Below are 17,935 nucleotides of genomic sequence, written 5' to 3'. Positions count from 1 at the left end.
TCGGGTCGTTCTCCCTGGCCGCACCACTGCTTCATGCCACCAATACAGTGCACGCCGACCCCCTCCCCAGGCAGAGTGCTGGCAGCCCTGCCCGCTCCAGGACTCCTCTGCCTGCAGACCCACTGCTCACCTGTCCCGGGGGGAGATGCGGGGCACGTGATGCTCCTCCTGCTCAGGGATGATGCTCAGAGCCCAGGGGCACCATCAGCATCCCACCCTGACCAAGGGCTGTTAGTTCACTGCCCCCTGCCAGCCCCAGGCCTGGTATGGGGAGAAGATCCCATGCTGCCACCGAGGCTGCCTAGAGCCAGGTCTGCAGATGGTGCAGCTGTGTCCTGCTCCCTTCCACGGCTGAGGACGAGATGTCCCCACCAAGCCAGCGCAGCCATTGAGCTTCAGCTCAGCAATGCAGGACCAACTCATGGGCTCGCACCCATCCCCCTATGCCCTGTGAGAGCAGCTCATCCCAAGCCGTGGTGCTCCATCCATCGTGCTGGGGAGGGGGGGGCACAGGAACAGGTTGGTCCATGAGATGGTTTGGCAGCAGTGGCTGTGACTTTGCCATCCCCTCCCACCTCTGTGAGTGGCTCTGGGGCACCCACCTCCTCCCGACACCCAGTGCAGAGCGGTGCGGGATGTGCCCCACCAAGTCCTCCCTGGAAAAGACGACACAGTTTTTGTATGCAAGGGCTTTACTGGGGGCTCGATACGAGACAACCCTGCTGGGGTGTAAAGCCATACCTCCCTGGGGGCATCTCTCCCACCTCTGGGACTCAGCACATCTACTCTCAGCACCTGGGGCTTTCTGCTGAGGGCTTCATCCTGTCCCATGCAGGTAGGATACCGCTGCCCAGCACTGGGAGTCAGCTAGACCTCGGCACATGGTGAGGGAGCAGAAAGAACACTGCTCCTCCCAACCAGCTAGGGATGCCAGGCTGCGGGGGAGGGAGAGCAATGACAGGCACATGGGACCCCTGGGATGTCCACAATGCCCAGGAAGCCCCTGCTCAGAGCATCCTCAGAGCAGAGGCTACACAGCACCAAGCAACAGCAGGGGCACCTTCACGACCCTGTGACACTGTCCCTAGCTGCTGTCATGCCCTCGTCCCTGTGCACTGGGAACTGGCTGCCCGACCCTCTCCCGAGTGCAGCACCACTTGCTAGAGGTCTGGGTGTTCTCCCTTGTCGCGTTTGGGTAGGGTCTGGCCATCAGCGGTGGGAGCTTGGCGGGGTGGCAGGGTGGGCAGAGGCCTGGCAGGGGCAAACTGGAACTCCTCAGGCACGGGGGCATCAGGCGTCTCCTTGCGGTAGAAGCCCAGCTCCTGCACCAGCTGGTTGATCTCCTCCCGGGTCATGTCGCTTAGGGGAATTCTCTGCACGCAAACAGGGATTGCAGCCTGGTGCCTGTGGGGCACTGACCATCCGAGACCCTGCTGCGGCGGCGGCTGCCACGCTGCCTGCTCACCTCCAGCTCCTCGTATCGGTGGCTGAGGAGCACGAGCTCAGGGTCAGCACCAGGCAGGTGCTTCATGTCCAGGTTATGGCTAGGCGGTGCGTTAAGGAGTGGACAGTACTGGGCAGGCCCATGTAGTCCCCCATCCTATTCCATCCTCCATCATATCCCATTCCCTCCTATCCCATCCCGTCCTCCATCCCTTCCTGTTCTGTCCTCCATCCCAACCCATCTCATCCTCCATTGCATCCCATCCCATCCTGACCCATCCCATGTCATCCTCCATCGCATCCCATCCTGCCGTGTCCCATCCCATCCCTCACCCATCTTGTCCTCCACCCCTCATCCAATCCCATTCTCCATCTCATCCCATCCCTCATCCCGTCCCATCCTCCATCCCATCCCTCAGCCCCTCCCATCCCTCAGCCCCTCCCATCCTCCGTCCCATCCCTCAGCCCATCCCATCCTCCGTCCCGTCCCATCCCCTCCCATTCCTCACCCTGTCTCACCCTGTCCTCCATTGCATCCTGTCCCATCCTCTATCCCATCCCATGTCCTGTCCCATCCCATCCCTCTATCCCTACCCATCCCGTCCCATCCCATCCTGCCCACATGCCATCACGTCCTGTCCCAAGCCACATTCCGCCGCCCATCCCGGCAGGGGCCTGCGCCCGGGGCGCAGCCGCACCGAGCACCGCCCGCCGAGCGGGGCCGCCGCGGCGGCCGGCGGGTACTAGAGGGGGATGTCCTGCGTGACGAAGGCCTTCACCTGCGGGCAGAGCGGGCGGCCCGGCCCGGCTCAGCGGCGGGGCGGCCCCGGCCCCCGCCCGGCCCCCGCCCGGCCCCGGCCCGGCGGCACCTACCTCCCTCAGGCGGTTCAGCCGTCACCCGCCGCAGGTCTGCGGGAGGAGACACCCCGTCACCCCCGGCGCCGCGGCCGATGTCCCCGCACACCCCGCCCACCCCGCGCTCACCTCCACCTTGCCCCGGGCCAGGTCCCGCAGCTCGGCCCCGCGGAGCCTGGGGGGTCCCAGGCCGCCCCCCGCCGCCAGCGCCGCCACCAGCAGCGACAGCGGCAGCGCCCGCAGCATCCCGCCGCCACCGCCACGTCACGTCACGGTCCGCGCGCGCGGGGTGCCCCGCCCCGGCGGGCACGGGCACGCGCACGCACACGGCGAGCGGCCGCCGCCCGAGCACGAACACGCTGTGCACGCGCAGGGCAAACACACACCGCGCATGCACAGCGCGGACACGCGCACGCACATGCCGTGCGCTCACACCCCACGAGCGCACACGCCGTGAGCACGGGCAGGCCGTAAACACACCACAAACGCACTGCAAAGACGCCGTGCACACGCACACCCCTCCCGCGCGCACACACATCCTGCGCACCCACGCTGTGCTCACACACACACCTACACCGCACACACACGCCCTGCACACACACGCACCCCACACATACACGATGATTACCCACACCACAAACACACCCACACTGCAAACGTGCATATGCATGCTGCAAGCATGCCACTTGTATGCACATGTGCACACCACGCACGCAAACACGCACCCATGACAAACAATACACACACGAACTGCAACCCCTCCCCCACTGCAAACGCACCATCTCTACACACACACACTGCAAACATGAACATGCATGCACAGACAGTGACATGCAGGACAGGGTGTGTGTGTGCACAGCTGTTTGTTGCGCATGCACACAATGGCACACAGCTGCACGCACACACAGTTGTGCACGCACACAGCTGTGCACACTCATGCACCCTCCTGCACATACAGCTGCATGCACGCATGCACAGCTGCACACACAGCGCTCTATATGCACACCTACATGCAGTCCACACACCAGTGCAGAGATGCAACTGCAGGCACACACAGCTGCAAACAGGCAGGCAGAGCTGTGCATAGCTGCCCCCTCCCCCAACTGCTCACAGCATGCCCCCCCCCCAACTGCTCACAGCATGCCTACACCCAGACACATCGGTGTACACTGCAGTGCACAGAAACACACATACGCCAGTGCATGCAGCCACACATACAACAGTGTGTGCATGCACACAAAGCTCTACACATACACCCAGCTGCATGCACACACACATACTGCACACCCCGACTGCACACACACGCAACTGAACGCACACGCAGCTATGCATGCACCCCTGCACGCACATACGCAAACCACCCATGCAGCTGCACACAAACAGCTGCACACACGCACATCCCCTGGTCACAGAATCACAGGATCGCAGGCTGGTTGAGGGTGGAGGCAGCTCTGGGGTCCGTCTGGTCCAAGCCCGTGCTCAAGCAGGGCCACCCAGAACCAGCTGCCCAGGACAGTGTCCAGTCAGGTGTTGAGTGTCTCAACTCAATGATGGAAACTCCACAACCTGCCTGGGCAACCTGTGCCAGTGCTTGGTCACCCTCACAGGGAAAAAGTGTTTCCTGAGGTTCAGGGGGAACCTCCTGTGTTTTGGTTTGTGTCCCTGGCCTCTGGTCCTGCCACTGGGCACCACTGAGAAGAGCTGGGCTCCATCACCTTTGCACCCTCCCTGCAGGTATTTATGTAGCTTGATGAGATCCCCCTGAGCTTCCTCTGCTCCAGGCTGGACAGTCCCAGCTCTCGCAGCCTCTCCTCATGTGAAAGATGCTCCAGTCCATCATCTTTGTGGCCCTTCATTGGACTCCCTCTAGTATGTCCATGTCTATTGGACTTGCTCGTGCGAGCCCAGCACTGGACACAGCACTCCAGCGGTGGCCTCACTGGTGCCTCCTCAACATCCCTTGACCTGCTGACAACACTCCTGATGCAGCCCAGGACACCATTAATCTTCTTTGCCCCAAGGACACACTGAACTCGTGGTCAACGTGGTGTCCACCAGGACACCCAGGGCCTTTTCTGCAGAGCTGCTTTCCAGCCAGGTGGCCCTCAGCATGTCCTGGTGCCTGGGGTTGTTCCACCTCCCCTGGTTGAACTTCATAAGGTTCCTGCCAGTCCATTTCTCCAGCCTGTCTGGGTTCCTCTGGATGGATGCACGACCCCCTCGTTTATCAGCCACTCCTCCGTTTGGTGTCATCCGCAAACTTGCTGAGGGTGCACTCTGTCCCATCATCCAGGTCAGTAATGAAGATGTTAAACAGGACTGGACCCAGTATTGACCCCTGGGGCAGACCGCTAGTTTCTGGCCTCCAACTAGACCTTGTGCCACTGACCACCACCCTCTGGATCCAGCCATTCACCCAGTTTTCAATCCACCTCAACGTCTGCTCATCTAGCCCATACATCAACAGCTTCTCTAGGAGGATCTGATGGGAGACGGTGTCAAAGGCCTTCCTGTAGTCCAGGTAGACAACGTGCACTGCTCTCCCCTCATCTGCCAGGCTGGTCACTTCATCAGAGAAGGTGGTCAGGTGGGCCAAGCAGAACGTCTCTTTGGTGAAGTTGTGCTGACTCCTCCTGATGACTTTCTTGTTATTCATGTGCCTGGCAAGGGTTCCCAGGACCAGCTGCTCCATCACCTTCCCAGGGATGGAGATGAGGCTGACTGGCCTCTAGTTCCCTGGGTCCTCCTTTGTGTCCTTCCTGAAGACAGGAGTGACATTTGCTCTCCTCCAGTCCTCTCCCAGTTGCCATGATTGATCACAGATTATTGAGAGTGGCCTCGCGATGACAGGAGCCAGCTCCCTCAGCACTGCTAGGTCCATCCCATCAGGGCCCAGGGACCTGGTCCTCTCCCACCAAGATCCTCTTCCACGCTGTGCTCCAGCCTTCCCTGGGTGCTGGGGCTCCTGAAGGTTGGTCTTGCTGGTACGGACTGAGGTGTAGGAGTGACAGCCCCCTCCACGCTCTGTGTCACCAGGTCCCCTGTCTCCTTCAGGCACACACAGGTGTCTATGCACCCAAAGCGCACACCCACGTGCTTTCACACCCGCCTGTACAAACAGCTGCCCGTGAGCACACCAGCACCACTGCACACAGGTGTGGCGCTACGCACAGGTACACGTGCAGCTGCAGCTGCACACACACAGCTGCACACGCAGCCCCACAACCAGCCACACGCGCAGCTCCTCACGCGGCTGCCCCGAGTGTGTGTGCGTGCGCTGACAGCTACAAACGCACCCACAGCAGCGCACATACGCACGCAAGTGCACGATGACACAGTCACAGTGGTGTGCCCAGTCGCGCACATAAAAATGCACACGTGCACACATGCTCACATGCACAAGAGCAGACGTGCATCTGCAAGGGCACGTGTGCACGCGCAAGGACGGTCGTACACGCGCAGCGGCTGTCCCGCACGTCCCGGTGCCCGCTGCAGGCGCGCGCTCCGCTCCTCGCGCCGCCGGGGGGTGGGGTGGGGGAGTGGGGGGACAGGAGAGGAGGCGGGGCACAGGCTGTGACGTGAGCGGGGCGGTGGCAGGTGCGCGCGGGGCGGGGCGGGGCGGTGGCGGTGTCGCTCCTGCCGCGCCTGCGCCTTTAAGGCGCCGCGCAGGTGGCGGGGGGCGCTGACATCACGGGGCGCGCGGCGCCGCCGGGCCGGGCCGGGCGGGGAGCGGCGGGCCCGGGCCCGGTGCCGGGGCGATCGCTCGGATCTCCCGCTGATGGAGCTGGCCCGGCGCGGTAGCGCGGACCAGGGCTCGGCCGCCGCTCCGGGGCCCCGGCCCGGCCCCCCGCGGGGCCCCGCGCCCGCCACCTCGCCCGCGCGGCCGGTGCCCTTCGGCCCCGGGGGCGCGGCCCGGCCCCAGCCCGACGGCGCGGCCCCGGCGGTGCCTTTCCTCGGGGGTGGCGGCGTCGGCGTCCCGGGCGCCCGCAGGAGCTCCCGGCCGGACGCCGCCTGCGACCCCTTCCCCTACGGCTGCCCGCGGCCCGGGGGGGCGCAGCGCGGCGGGCCCGAGGAGCGGGCCCCGGGCCGTGCCGCCCAGCCCCTGCCGCTGGAGGTCGGCCGGGCCCAGCCTGAGGGGGCCGGCGGGCCCCACGCCTTCCCGCTGCCGGCCCTGCTGCCCCCCAGCCCGGGCGCCCCCCCGCCGCGCCCCGCCGTGCCGTCCCCGGCCGCGCCCGGCCCGCCGTCGGGCCGGCCCGCCTTCCCCGAGCTCGGTTCCCTGGAGCACGCTGCCCCTGGGAAGCCGCCGCCCGCCGAGCGGAGGGAGATGCTCCCCAAGGCGGAGTCCAGCGACCACATCTCGGCCTGGGCAGGCTCCTCGCCCAGGGCCGCCGGCCTGCCCAAAGCCGTCTCCAGCGAGTTCATCGCCGGCGGGCGGGTGGGCCTGTCCAAGCCTGCGGCCCTCTCCAAGCCGGAGCCAGACGAGCTCTCCCTGTTCGGGAGGTCCCTCGGCCTGACGAGCTCCAGCGACTCCTGTGATGCGCTCCTCAACTGCTCAGGAAGGGCCCCGGAGGATGGCGCGTTTCGGTGAGCGGGTGCTGCTGTGGGGGGGGAGCGATGCCGGGCCGAAGCTGCCCTTGCTGTGAAGCGAGTGACGCCTCTTGTGGGCTGCCGTTGCCCCTTTTCTCCTGTTGTGAATGGTGTTCAGCTGGAGGAGGTTTGGGGTGAGGGGCTGTGGATGAGGAGGGTTCACGGGGCGGGGAAGGATGCCCAGTGCCGCTACCCACACAGGCAGCGTTCAGGGGAGCGGGCGCTGTGAGGGGTGGCATGTCAGAGGCACAGGCTGTGGAGCGGGTGCCATCTGCCCCCACTGTCCCTGAGCTCTGGAAATGATGTGGCACTACCCTCCCTTGCTGTTGAAACGTGCTCTGTGTGACTGAGGCTTGTCATAGCGCTGCCGAAAGAGCCCGCGGGCTGCTGGCGCATGCTGCGTAACAGCATTAATGTGTTGTGACTGATGGTGGCTTTGCACTGGTGAAGGACACTCCTGTGGGGCTTGCAGCACTGCTGTCACATGCGATGCCCTGGCCTTTGGGGCTGGCCGTGCTCTGGGGCAGACTCTGGGGGATGAGATTTGGGTCCTTTTTCCCCAGGAGCCCAAGGGATGTGTGATTCCTGGGGAAGGGAGGGGGGAAGCGGTTTTTCAGGGACACCCTGTCTCACGGGCTGCCTGCTGTGCCAGCCTGCCTGTGTCAGTCGGCGGTGATGAAAATGAGGGCTGTTTGTGCTGGTTTCTAGAATTTTACTGGGGCTTGGGTTACAGCGGGGCTTGCCATACACTGAGGTGCAGACCCTGGGGGAATTTAGAGGCAATGACCCGTCTCCCTCAAATGGGAGTTAAGGACCTGGTGTATGTGCCCTGGCTAGGCTTAGCTGTGGTCACTTCTGTTGCAGGCAGAGAGCTTCCTTGGTGGAGCTGGGGGCTGAACAGGGGGGGGACAGGGAACACCTCTGAGCCCCAGTATTAGCCTGTTCTTCCTTTGTCCTCCCAAGCATCACAGTGGTCACCTGGAATGTGGGCACAGCCATGCCGCCGAATGATGTGACATCCCTGCTGCACCTCAACACAGGCGAGACAAATGATGCGGATGTGATTGCCATTGGGTAAGAGGGTGAGGTGCAGGGCCCCCTCCCCTACCCTGCCATGTCCCTTTTTGGGGGATCCTCATAGCCCTGGGGGTTGAGAAAAGGAAGACCTGCAGCCCCAGCCTCCCTGGGGCATGGTGAACAGGGGGGGTGTGCATCACAAGTGGTAAAATATCAGAAAAGGTGATGGAGAATCAGCTCCTAGTAAAATGGGAGTGCTAAGAGGAACTGAAACCCTTGAATCCTGAGTAGCCTTAAACCCTTGAAGAGCCTGTAGCTGGCTATGCTGTGCAGAGCCAGGCCTTGGTGAGTGCTGCTCTTGCTGTGGGCCCTGGCAGTCCTGGGGTCAGGTCTGCAGAGGCATTTAACTCGCCTGCCAGAGTCCTCTGGGAGCATTTTCCTCATCTCAGCTTTTGCCCATGGTATGCAGGCCTCAAGGGTACAAATCTGCTGTTCTCTCACAGCTGGATTGGCTTTGTGCCCCTGGCAACACTTAACTGCTGGCAAGGCAGCACCGTGTTGGTGTGGTAAGGCTTTATTGGCATGGGTAGCGAGGCAAACTCTGCCAGAGTCTAAAGGAAAACTGGTCCCTCGAGGTTTGCTGTGGTGCATGTGGATTCCTGCTAAGACCAGGGACCTGCTGCCTTCGCACAGGGAGTGAGAAACAGCCTCTGCCTGTGGGCGTGAGGTGGAAGAGCTGGATCTGCCTGCAGGAAGCTCCCAGGGACACCCCCAGTGCTCCTTGCCTCAGGGAGGGAGCAGTGTAAGGCTGAGGCTGCTGGAGCTACGATGCTGTGTTGGAGCCAGCCTCCTGGTCCCCTTGGCCTTGTGGACCAGCAGGATGGGGCTGCATGGGGCTGTGGAGGTAGACCTGAGCCTGGATGGATGGGGCAGGGGGTGTAGCTGACAGCAAGGGGACTTGCTGGGACTGCATGTCCTGGCCGAGGCAGGGTGTCCTGCTGCTCCCCACCTCCAGGGTGTCTCTGTGTGGCTGCGTCCTTCCTCTGACCTGTGTCTTTATGCCCTGAGCACTTGATATTTTTGGGCAAGATATTTCCTGATTCTGCCATTCTCTGCGGATGTTCTCCTTCCCTCTCTTCACTAATTGCTGAGCCGGGAGGAGCACTATTAACCTTCTGTTTGCTGCTGCTCTGAGCTTGGTGGCTGGGATGCATCTGGACACCCTGTGCTGAAGTGCTGGTGAGACTTGGCTTCTCTGTAGAGACTAATGCAGCTGAAATGTCACATAAGCCCCTCTTGCACCTAGAGATAGGCTTTAGACAGCTGCCCAACCCTGTACTGCTGAACTGCTCCAGTTTTAAAAAGGTCCAAGACCTCGTGGGTTCAGGGTCACTTGTGCCTTCTGCTAGCACATGGCCCAGCGTCGCTGGAGCAAGGATATGGTTGGTTTGTGCTCTAAACCCAGAGTCTTCCCTTGAACTGCCCTTCCCACCCTGGCCCCACTCCCCAGCACTGCACTTTGTCACCTCTCCCAAGGAGCTCTCGCTAGCTGGGACACAGACACCTTCCTGGTGTGGCTAAGGGACCTGTCCCTTTCCTCCCAGGCTGCAAGAGGTGAACTCTAAGATAAACAAGCGCCTGAAGGATGCCCTCTTCACAGATCAGTGGAGTGAGCTCTTCATGGATGTGCTGAGTCCCTTCCACTTCATCCTGGTAAGGAGGTCCCAAAGGAGCTGGGCAGCTGGTGTTCCCTCTCTGCCTGCCAGGCGGGTGGACCATGGGGAGGGAGAGTTGGACTGCAGGGATGGAGGGAGGAGGTGCTGTGGGAGAGCTAGCTGGAGGGACGGACGGCTGGAGGGACAGCCTGCAGCCATCCAAGCAGCATGTGGGGGCTGACCTGAGGGCTAGTGGTGCATCTCGCCAGTGTGCTGTCTAGCTTGTGCCACCCCGCTCCCTTTCCTGCACCTTAGGCTTCCCCTGTGGTGCATTGGGGACACTTCTGGCCTGCTGCATTGCATCAGGGCAAGGAGGTGAATGTGGGAACAAGCCTGTGCTGCTGGCAGCAGCCTGCAGGTCCCAGGGCAGGTTCAGCTCCCCAGGGCACTTGCACCAGCGCATACACGAGCCTTAGCATCACTGAGCTTATCTTAGCTGTCAGTATTCAGGAGGGTGTGTGTAGATCTCTGAACTAAATATGCTGTTGGTCATCTGCAAGGTGGGGGGCATGCAGAGGTTGGAGGTGCTGCCCCTGTGGCCTGGAGGTGGGGGAAGCTGTCCCTGCCCCTATGGGCTCTGCTGTGACTACCACCCTGGTTCAGCCCCTGCTCCCATTCCAGATCAGCACGGTGCGGATGCAAGGTGTGATCCTACTCGTATTTGCCAAGTACTACCACCTCCCATTCCTGCAGGACATCCAGACAGACTGCACCAGGACGGGGTTGGGAGGTTACTGGGTGAGTGTGGCCCTGGGGGAGATGGCAAGGGACTGGCTTCCCGAGGAGTCATGGGATCTTGTTGGTGCAGGGCAACAAGGGTGGGGTGAGCGTTCGTCTCTCCATCTTCGGCCACATGGTCTGCTTCCTGAACTGCCACCTGCCAGCACACCTGGAGAAGGCGGAGCAGCGCAAAGAGGACTTTGCCACCATACTGCACATGCAGCAGTTTGAGGGGCGTGCGGCCAGCGGCATCCTGGACCATGAGTGCGTACCCCACCACTTTGTTTCCCGATCTGGGCCAGGGCTCTAGTGCCAGCCCCTGTCCTTGACCACCTCCAGGTAGGATTTGGGGTCTGTCCCCTGAATCCCAGCGCAGCTTGGAGATGGGGTCTTGCCTGCAGAGCTGCAAAATTGTCCTGTGGCCTAGTGGGGACCCAGCATGGTGGGGTAGGTGTTTAAGAGGGGTCCTTGGTCTCCCCTGGGGCTCATCCAGGCGTGGTGCAGCTCCTGCTGTACTGGTGCTGTTGGGGTTTGGGACTGGTGAGGTGGAGGGCCTGGCTCTGCCCCAGTGTCTTGGCTGTGCGGTCTGACTCCAGTAAGTGCCTCATGGTGGAAATTTCCACCCTCAATTTCTGCCTGGGGAAGTCAGGCCCATTTGGTTAATGGTGCTTGGTCCTACCTGAGGAATCCTGGCAGGGCTGGCAGCTGGCCAAGCTGTCAGCTGAGTGCTGATCTGCTCTGGTGCTCCTGAGAGTGCCTGTGCTGCAGGCTGAGGCTGCCCCCAGGCTAAGGACGTTTTTTCCCCTGCTGTGCTGCCTGGCTCTGGTAGCCTTGTCCCTTCCAGCCCGTTGCCCTCCCTCCCACCCACAGCCTCGTGTTCTGGTTTGGGGACCTCAACTTCCGCATCGAGAGCCTTGACATCCGCTTTGTGAAGTATGCCATCGACAGCAACATCCTGAGCCAGCTCTGGGAGAAGGACCAGGTGAGAGGGATGGGCATGCTGCTGAGCCTTGGCCAGGCCCTGAGTGGCATTCGGCTCTTGCCAAAACTACTTGTGCAGCTGTGGGACAGGGCATGTCCCCTTGCTGCCCATGGGGCACAGAGGGCCCTGGCTCTGTGGGGGAGGGGCAGCACGGTCCCAGGATGGTCTTTATGGGAGCTGGGCATGTTTCATTTATCAGTGTGCTAGGAAGAGCTGGGGGTATTGGGTCTATGGACTTGCTGCTTGCATGGCATTGACAAATCCTGAGAGCTGTGTGGGGCTGGCAGCAATGGGGCAGGGATTAATTGTGTGCTGGGGGTGGAGAGGTCTTGAGGGGCTTGCAGAGGGGTCTGGCCATGGGGCGCTGGTGTGCTCCCCTACCTGCTCTCTTTCCCACAGCTGAACATTGCCAAAAGCACCTGGCCTGTCCTCAGTGGCTTTCAGGAGGGACCCCTGAACTTCCCACCCACCTTCAAGTTTGACGTGGGCACCAATAAGTATGACAGCAGGTAGGAGAGCAGAACTCAAGTGTGTGCTGGGCCTGGGAGGAGGTGGTATGGCTGAGGGATTTAGGAGTGGTGGGGCTCAGAGCCAGGGCAGGTGCTGGTGCGAATGGATGGGAGGAGCCATGCTGGGGTGGGCATGAGCTGGGCTGGTGTTGGCAGGCTGGGACACAACTGTTGTGCTGGTGCCAGTGCAGGTCTGTCCCTGCAGCTGCACTGAGCTGTGTGCCAAGGTGAGCTGCATCCCCTGCCTGCACGTGCTGTAGTGCCAGGGGGAGGCAGTTTGGGGTGGAGCCCACTGCCCCCTGCCAGGCAAGGGATGCCCCTCTGTGCCCTGCAGTGCCAAGAAGCGAAAACCTGCCTGGACTGACCGCATCCTCTGGAAGATAAAATCTCCCAGTGTTGGGCTTGGTGCGGGTGGGCGCCGGCCCAGCCAGGGCATCCTGTCGGTGAGCCAGCTCTGCTACTGCAGCCACATGGAGTACACCGTCAGCGACCACAAGCCAGTAGCTGCCATCTTTGCAGTGCAGGTGAGCACCGTCCAGGGCCACTGGGCACAGAGGCAGGAGCTACAGGAGTGAGATGCCCAGCTAGTGTGTGCAGTGTATGATGGGGTGTGCAGGGCTTATTTTATTTTTGTTTGGCAAGCTCAGCTGTCTCACCAGTGTGGCTGGGAGCTGCTGTTAGTGTATGCGTGAGGGCCCAGCCCTAGATGGGTGCCCTGGGCAGCAGGGGCAGCTCTCTTTGGTCACCATGTATGTGTCTCTGACAGTTTGCTTCCAAGGCAGACAAGCCCCCGGTCGAGATTTATGTGGCTGATGAATGGAGCAGGCCTGACCAAGCAGTTGTCAGGTACAAGATGGCTGCTGGCTTCCACCGGAGCTCCTGGGACTGGATAGGACTCTACCGGGTAGGGGCTTGGGGGCTGCTGGGGCTGGAGGGAGTGGGGAGCACTGCACAGCACCGCAGGGTCTGTTCTGAGCTACCCCCCACTAATGGACACAGGTGCATGGCATGGACCTGTGCTCTGCTCTCTCTCTTCCCCTGGGAGGCCCTGGCAGTTAGCAGCAGGATTTGGCCTTGCTTCAGGAGGCCCAGATCCAGCAGTTCTCTCTACCTTCTGCTCTGTGGGCCTGACAGGGGCCAAAGCCTGGCACTCCCAGGGGGCTGGGGGCCAGGGCACTGCTGGGTGGGTGCAAGGCAACTCTTGGTGCTCCTGTGCAAGGAGAGAGGGCTGAGTGAGAGGAGAGCTAAAGCAGGGCTGATATTCTCCCATGTACATGCACACAGGTGGGCTTTCGGCATCCTAAAGACTATGTGTCCTATGTCTGGGCCAGGAGTGATGATGGAGAGCGCTGCTGGGAGAAGCAACTGTGTGCACAGGTGAGCTGGGGCCAGCCCTTCTGTCATGCTGGGCACATGTGCCCCATTGTGGGGGGGGGGTGATAGCCCCTTTGTGCTTCTGATGGGGCAGGAGGGCACATCCTTATTGCTTTGTGTTGAGCCTTGGGCAGGCACACTGTGCTGGTATTGGGGATTTCTGCTCTCAGCTGGGGCTTGAGGTTGGAGGGGGCACCCCTGTGCCCAGCCCTGGTGCCCATCAGCTGTCTCTGGGCTGCAGGTGATGTTCTCGGAGGAGGCACTGCCCAAGGGGAAGGGCGAGTACATCCTCGGATACTACAGCAACACCTCCAGCAGCATTGTTGGTGTGACTGAGCCCTTTCAGGTCAGCATGGCCAAGGGGTGAGGGGCTGAGGGAGGCAAGGGGGATGTGTGTAGGGGTGCTTGGCTGGAGGAGGCCAACTGCTGTGGTGCACCACAGCCCCCTGTGAGTATCAGCCAGCAGTGCTGATGCAGGGGTGCAGATCTCCCTGCCCAGATCGGAGGAGGGCAGCAGCCCCACGGACAGCTCAGGCAGCAGCTCAGAAGAGGAGGATGACAGCACACTTATTTTGCTGGCCCCCAAATCCCGTAGCCCCAGCCCAGGCAAGATGAAACGACACCGGAGCCGAAGCCCCAGCCTGGCCAAGTTCCAGGGCCTCATCCTGCGGCCATCGAGCCGGGACAGGGGTATGAGCCGCAGCCCTTCACCCCAGAGTCGCCGAGGCCTCCCTGGGGACATCCCCACCATTCACCTGCCGCAGGAGGAGCCAGGGTGCCGTGGAGCCAAAGCCAAGGAGCCAGGGCGGGCAGCCAACAACCAGGAGAGCAGCTCCTTCTACCAGACTGTGCGGGAGCAGGGTGGCCCCCGGTGCATCACTACTGACAACCCCCTGGCCAGGGCTGACCCCAGGAACCTGGGCCTGCTGCCTGCGCTCCGCCTGGAGATGATTGACCAGGCTATGGGCCGGCGGAGGGAGAGCGTGGACCAGGGCTACCCCTGCCGGAGGATGAGCCCTACCAGCCCCCCAGGCTGTGGCACCTCTCCAAAGGAGGGGAGCAGTCCCCAGGAGCTGGACAGCCATAGCTGTGTCATGGGCCGCTGATGCAGTGGCCCCCTCCCTCCTCCCTGTAGTGTGCTTGCGGTGTGCTTTCTTCTGCCACTTTCCTGCTGAGACACCCCACTCCCTTATTTATTGCAGTGACTCCTCACCCCTGTTGTGTGCCTGGCAGGTAGCGGCCTCCCCCTGTTCCCCCCAGCCTGAGCTGCTGCCCTGGCCCTGGTAGGGCTGGGAAGTGGCACAAGGGAGGGCAGGGCTGGTCGAGTGAAGTGAGGGGGAGTCTTTTGTGAAATTCAAAGTGCAAGACCCTTCAGCCCTATGGGAGGAGTGCTGGCCTCACACATGAGGTGGGACAGGAGGGCAGGGCTCTGGTGGCAATAGTGATGGGCATAGACCGAGGACCACCCCAGGGTACCCTTGAGATTGAAGCGTGCTCCTTCCCTGCTGCTACCACTGTCCCTCAGCCTTGGACGTAGTGCAAGCAACAAAATAAACCATCCTACCCACCCCAGCTGCACTGTGCTTACTGCAGGCGGGCAGGATCAGCACCACACACCATGCTCAGACCACCCTTTATTTGTTTTCTGCTGCACACAGGGACTGACTCTTCCCCAGGGCAGAGCCCTGGGCCTGTCCCTGGCTGTGACATGCCCCCCCCCCCAGGGCTGGGAGGCAGCACAGACCCCAGCCAGCCCTCCCACTGCCACCCCCCGCCCCAGGAAGGGAGCCAGGATCATACCTCACTGCTCAAGTACCCCAGCTGAAGGGGCACAAATTGGGGGTGGGGGGCCCTGCCATTCCCCCTGCTTGGGGGATCCACTGCCCAGAGCATCCCCCCCTGCCCTAGGGGACAACAGGGAAGGAAGATGGCATTTCCCCTTGCTTTGATGCTCACAGCTGTCAGCCACAGCTTCTTGAGAGGCTTCACAGTCCCTCTGTCTGCTCCAGCTGTGGCCCCCCTAGCTCCATGCAGTCATGCCAGCAGCCATGCTCAGTGCCATCCTTTCTCATGAGGACCAGAAATCAAGCAGCTCCACTCTGCGGCTGCTGCACAGCACATCTTCCTCCCCATGCAAGGCAGTGCTTCTTAGGCATCATCGGGTCACTGTGTGGTACCGAGCACCTGGCTTCGGCTCAAAGGCCAGCTGCAAGCATCGCTCATAGAGGGTGCCACCGCTGTCCTGTGTGTTCCAGTCTGGATGCTCGGCCTTGGAGGTCACATGCAGAGGACCCCAGCGCTTCAGGGTCTTTTTGAGATGCTGTGCAGGTACTAGCACAGCCCGGGTCACTGTGATACAGCTGCTGGAGAAGCAAAGCTGTGAGCATCAATGTAACAGTGCAGCACTAACATCCATTGCTTTCCAGCACAACAGAGCAGGGGATAACACTTGCAGTGCCAGGTTCATGCCAAGCCGGTAGCACAGCACCCAACCCCACCAGGGTAGGAAGCCCCACACAGGCCACGTTCCCTTGACCCTCTGCACTTACTTGTTCTGTGGCCCCTCACCCAGGCTGCAGTCAGTGAGTGGCTCCAGAACAAAGCAGTCTGTGGTGATGTGGTTGGCCAGGATAGCCACCTCCACATCACTGAGGTCCCTTGCCCTGCGCAGGAACCGCGCCAGCCTGCAGGCACAGGAGGGCACTGGTCAGCAGCTGCTGGCCAGGGTGGGCATCCCGCTGGGTCTGTTCCTCCTGGACACGTACCTGCGAGTGCAGTTGCAGTGGAAGAGCGTCCGAGTGTCCGTGTTGTGCAGCTTGTACTTCTCTTTGTGGGGTGCGATCTGGTGCTCACACTTATCCAGGTGCTTGTAGCACCTGCACACCCTGCCCGCGCCTGAGGACAGCAGAGCAGTGAGAGGCAACCTTGGCACACAACAGGCTGAGGCCTTGGGACCCCCCAGCTGTGGTGCACGCTCTGCCCTCAGCACAGACTCACCCTGCTGCCTGCGCACCTCTGCGGCAGGCACGGGGGTGGCTCCGCACCGCTCCGTGGCTGGGCTGCATCTGATGCTGCCATCTTCAGGGTGGGCTGTGCAGGTAGGATGTGCTGAGCACCCAGACTCTTGCTGTGCTCCTCCTCGTACTCGCCTTCCTCCAGCAAGGTCCTGTTCCAACATGGTTATTGCTGTTGGGGGGCTTGGCTCCAGCCCCCACTGTGCTGCTGGGTGCCTGGTTGTGGGCTCAGCCTTGTCCCTGGCAGATGCAGGGGACAAGGTACCTGGGCCCCGCGGCTGCTGGGCTGTCGCAGGTCTCCGTGCCTGGTGGAGCCCAGGGTTTTGCCCCAGTCCCTGTTGGAGCCGCTTGCGCCCTGCTCTAGAGGACTTCCTTCCTTTGCCCGGGGGCTTCACAGCAGGGCTGCCTGTCTCCTCCGCAGGCAGGCTGTAGTGGTACTGACTCTGCTGCACCATCCTGGCCAGGGGTACTACACCATAACGCTCACACCTGGGGACACCACATGCCATGAGACCCCACACACCAGCCCTGCCCCAGCCAAACTGTGCCCCCCAGCAGCTGGTGGGGCAGCCAGGCAGGGCACGCTCGGGGCCGCAGCAGTAGATGCACCCAGCCACAGGGCTGCAGCAGCCAGCCGAGGTGTGGGGCAACCCCTGGGGCACTCACCCTCCCCACCAGTACCACTGGACGCACTCCTCGCTCTCCTCCAGCACGAAGCACGGCACCTCCAGCAGGTTGAAGAAGGTGACGCCGATGATGTTGGAGATGGTGTCGTTGAGGGCCAGCAGGCAGTGCCGGAACCTGCGCGGCAGTCGGGGGCGGTGAGCGGCCCGGCGGTGCCTGCCGTGCCACCCCCCGCCCGGCCCGGACCCCCCGGCGCACCTGGCGTCGCAGTCGCAGTGGGAGACGGTGTGCAGGCGGTAGTTGCGGATGCCGTAGTTGAACTGCAGCGCCGAGATCTGCGCCGAGCACTGGTCGTGCTCCCGGCAGCACCGGTCGGGGCCGCGGAAGAGACCTGCGGGCAGCGCCGGTGAGCACGGACCCGCCAGGAGGACGGGGCGCGCCCGCCCGCCGCCCGCCCCCGTACCCAGCTCGCTGGCGTTCCCCGCCGAGTCGCCGGCTCCGCACCATAGCGTCCCCGGCAGCGTCCAGCCCCGCCGACGGCGGCGGCGCCCTCCCGGCGGCGCGGGGGCAGCGCAGGCGGCGCGGCGCCGCCAGAGCGCGGCCAGGTCCCGCCGCAGCGCGGCACCGGGCGCGGCGGGCGGGCGGCGGGCGCAGGCGGCGCGGAATGCGCGGGCCAGGTGCGGGTCGCGGCGGGCCCAGCAGGCGCGGAGGAGGCCGCGTCCGGCCCAGGCGCTCTCCACCAGCGCGGCCGGGCCGGGGCCGCCGCTCAGGAAGGCCACGTAGCGCGCGCCACCCGCGCCCACCACCCGCCGCGCGCACACGGCACCGCCGGGCCAGGCGCGCGCGCACGCGCTCACCACCGCGCAGACCAGCACCGCGCGCGCCCACATCCCGCGGCGCCGCGCGCCCGCTTCCGTCCTCCGCGCCCGCCTTTAAGCCCGCGCCCGGCGGCGGACCCAGCGCTGATTGGGCCGCGCCGCGCCGCGCGCCGGCCCCGCCCCGCCCCGGGGAAGGTGAGCGGGGGCGGTGGGAGGCAGCCGCTACGGCCCTTCCCGGGCACCCCCGTCCCGGCGACTCCGCCCGTACCCCCCCGCT

The 17,935-nt window shown here is 63.0% G+C and overlaps 3 protein-coding genes across 3 annotated transcripts; 1 reads left to right on the top strand and 2 right to left on the bottom strand.

The window, feature by feature from the left end:
• Position 1: 1 nt before the first annotated feature.
• On the bottom strand, positions 2 to 2,553 carry SELENOM (selenoprotein M). The gene is made up of 5 exons (XM_082325434.1): positions 2,428 to 2,553; positions 2,317 to 2,352; positions 2,188 to 2,222; positions 1,466 to 1,544; positions 2 to 1,373 (listed from the first exon to the last, which is right to left on the bottom strand). The coding sequence occupies exons 1-5, from the start codon at positions 2,542 to 2,544 to the stop codon at positions 1,161 to 1,163; spliced, it is 480 nt and encodes a 159-aa protein (XP_082181560.1). The 5' UTR covers positions 2,545 to 2,553; the 3' UTR covers positions 2 to 1,160.
• A 3,523-nt stretch (positions 2,554 to 6,076) lies between these two features.
• Positions 6,077 to 14,518, top strand: INPP5J (inositol polyphosphate-5-phosphatase J; the record flags this gene model as incomplete). The annotated part of the gene is made up of 12 exons (XM_082324858.1): positions 6,077 to 6,882; positions 7,849 to 7,959; positions 9,507 to 9,615; positions 10,239 to 10,355; positions 10,426 to 10,601; positions 11,208 to 11,319; positions 11,719 to 11,828; positions 12,163 to 12,352; positions 12,595 to 12,732; positions 13,113 to 13,205; positions 13,444 to 13,548; positions 13,688 to 14,518. The coding sequence occupies 12 exons, from the start codon at positions 6,077 to 6,079 to the stop codon at positions 14,306 to 14,308; spliced, it is 2,688 nt and encodes an 895-aa protein (XP_082180984.1). The 3' UTR covers positions 14,309 to 14,518.
• An 839-nt stretch (positions 14,519 to 15,357) lies between these two features.
• On the bottom strand, positions 15,358 to 17,730 carry PLA2G3 (phospholipase A2 group III; the record flags this gene model as incomplete). The annotated part of the gene is made up of 6 exons (XM_082324811.1): positions 15,358 to 15,565; positions 15,752 to 15,886; positions 15,968 to 16,097; positions 16,200 to 16,705; positions 16,883 to 17,017; positions 17,099 to 17,730. The coding sequence occupies 6 exons, from the start codon at positions 17,728 to 17,730 to the stop codon at positions 15,358 to 15,360; spliced, it is 1,746 nt and encodes a 581-aa protein (XP_082180937.1).
• Between the last annotated feature and the right edge of the window lie 205 nt (positions 17,731 to 17,935).

This window comes from Platalea leucorodia (genome assembly GCF_965183815.1).
Source record: "Platalea leucorodia genome assembly, chromosome: 12".
NCBI lineage: Eukaryota > Metazoa > Chordata > Aves > Pelecaniformes > Threskiornithidae > Platalea > Platalea leucorodia.
This window is presented reverse-complemented; position numbering and strand designations above follow the sequence as displayed.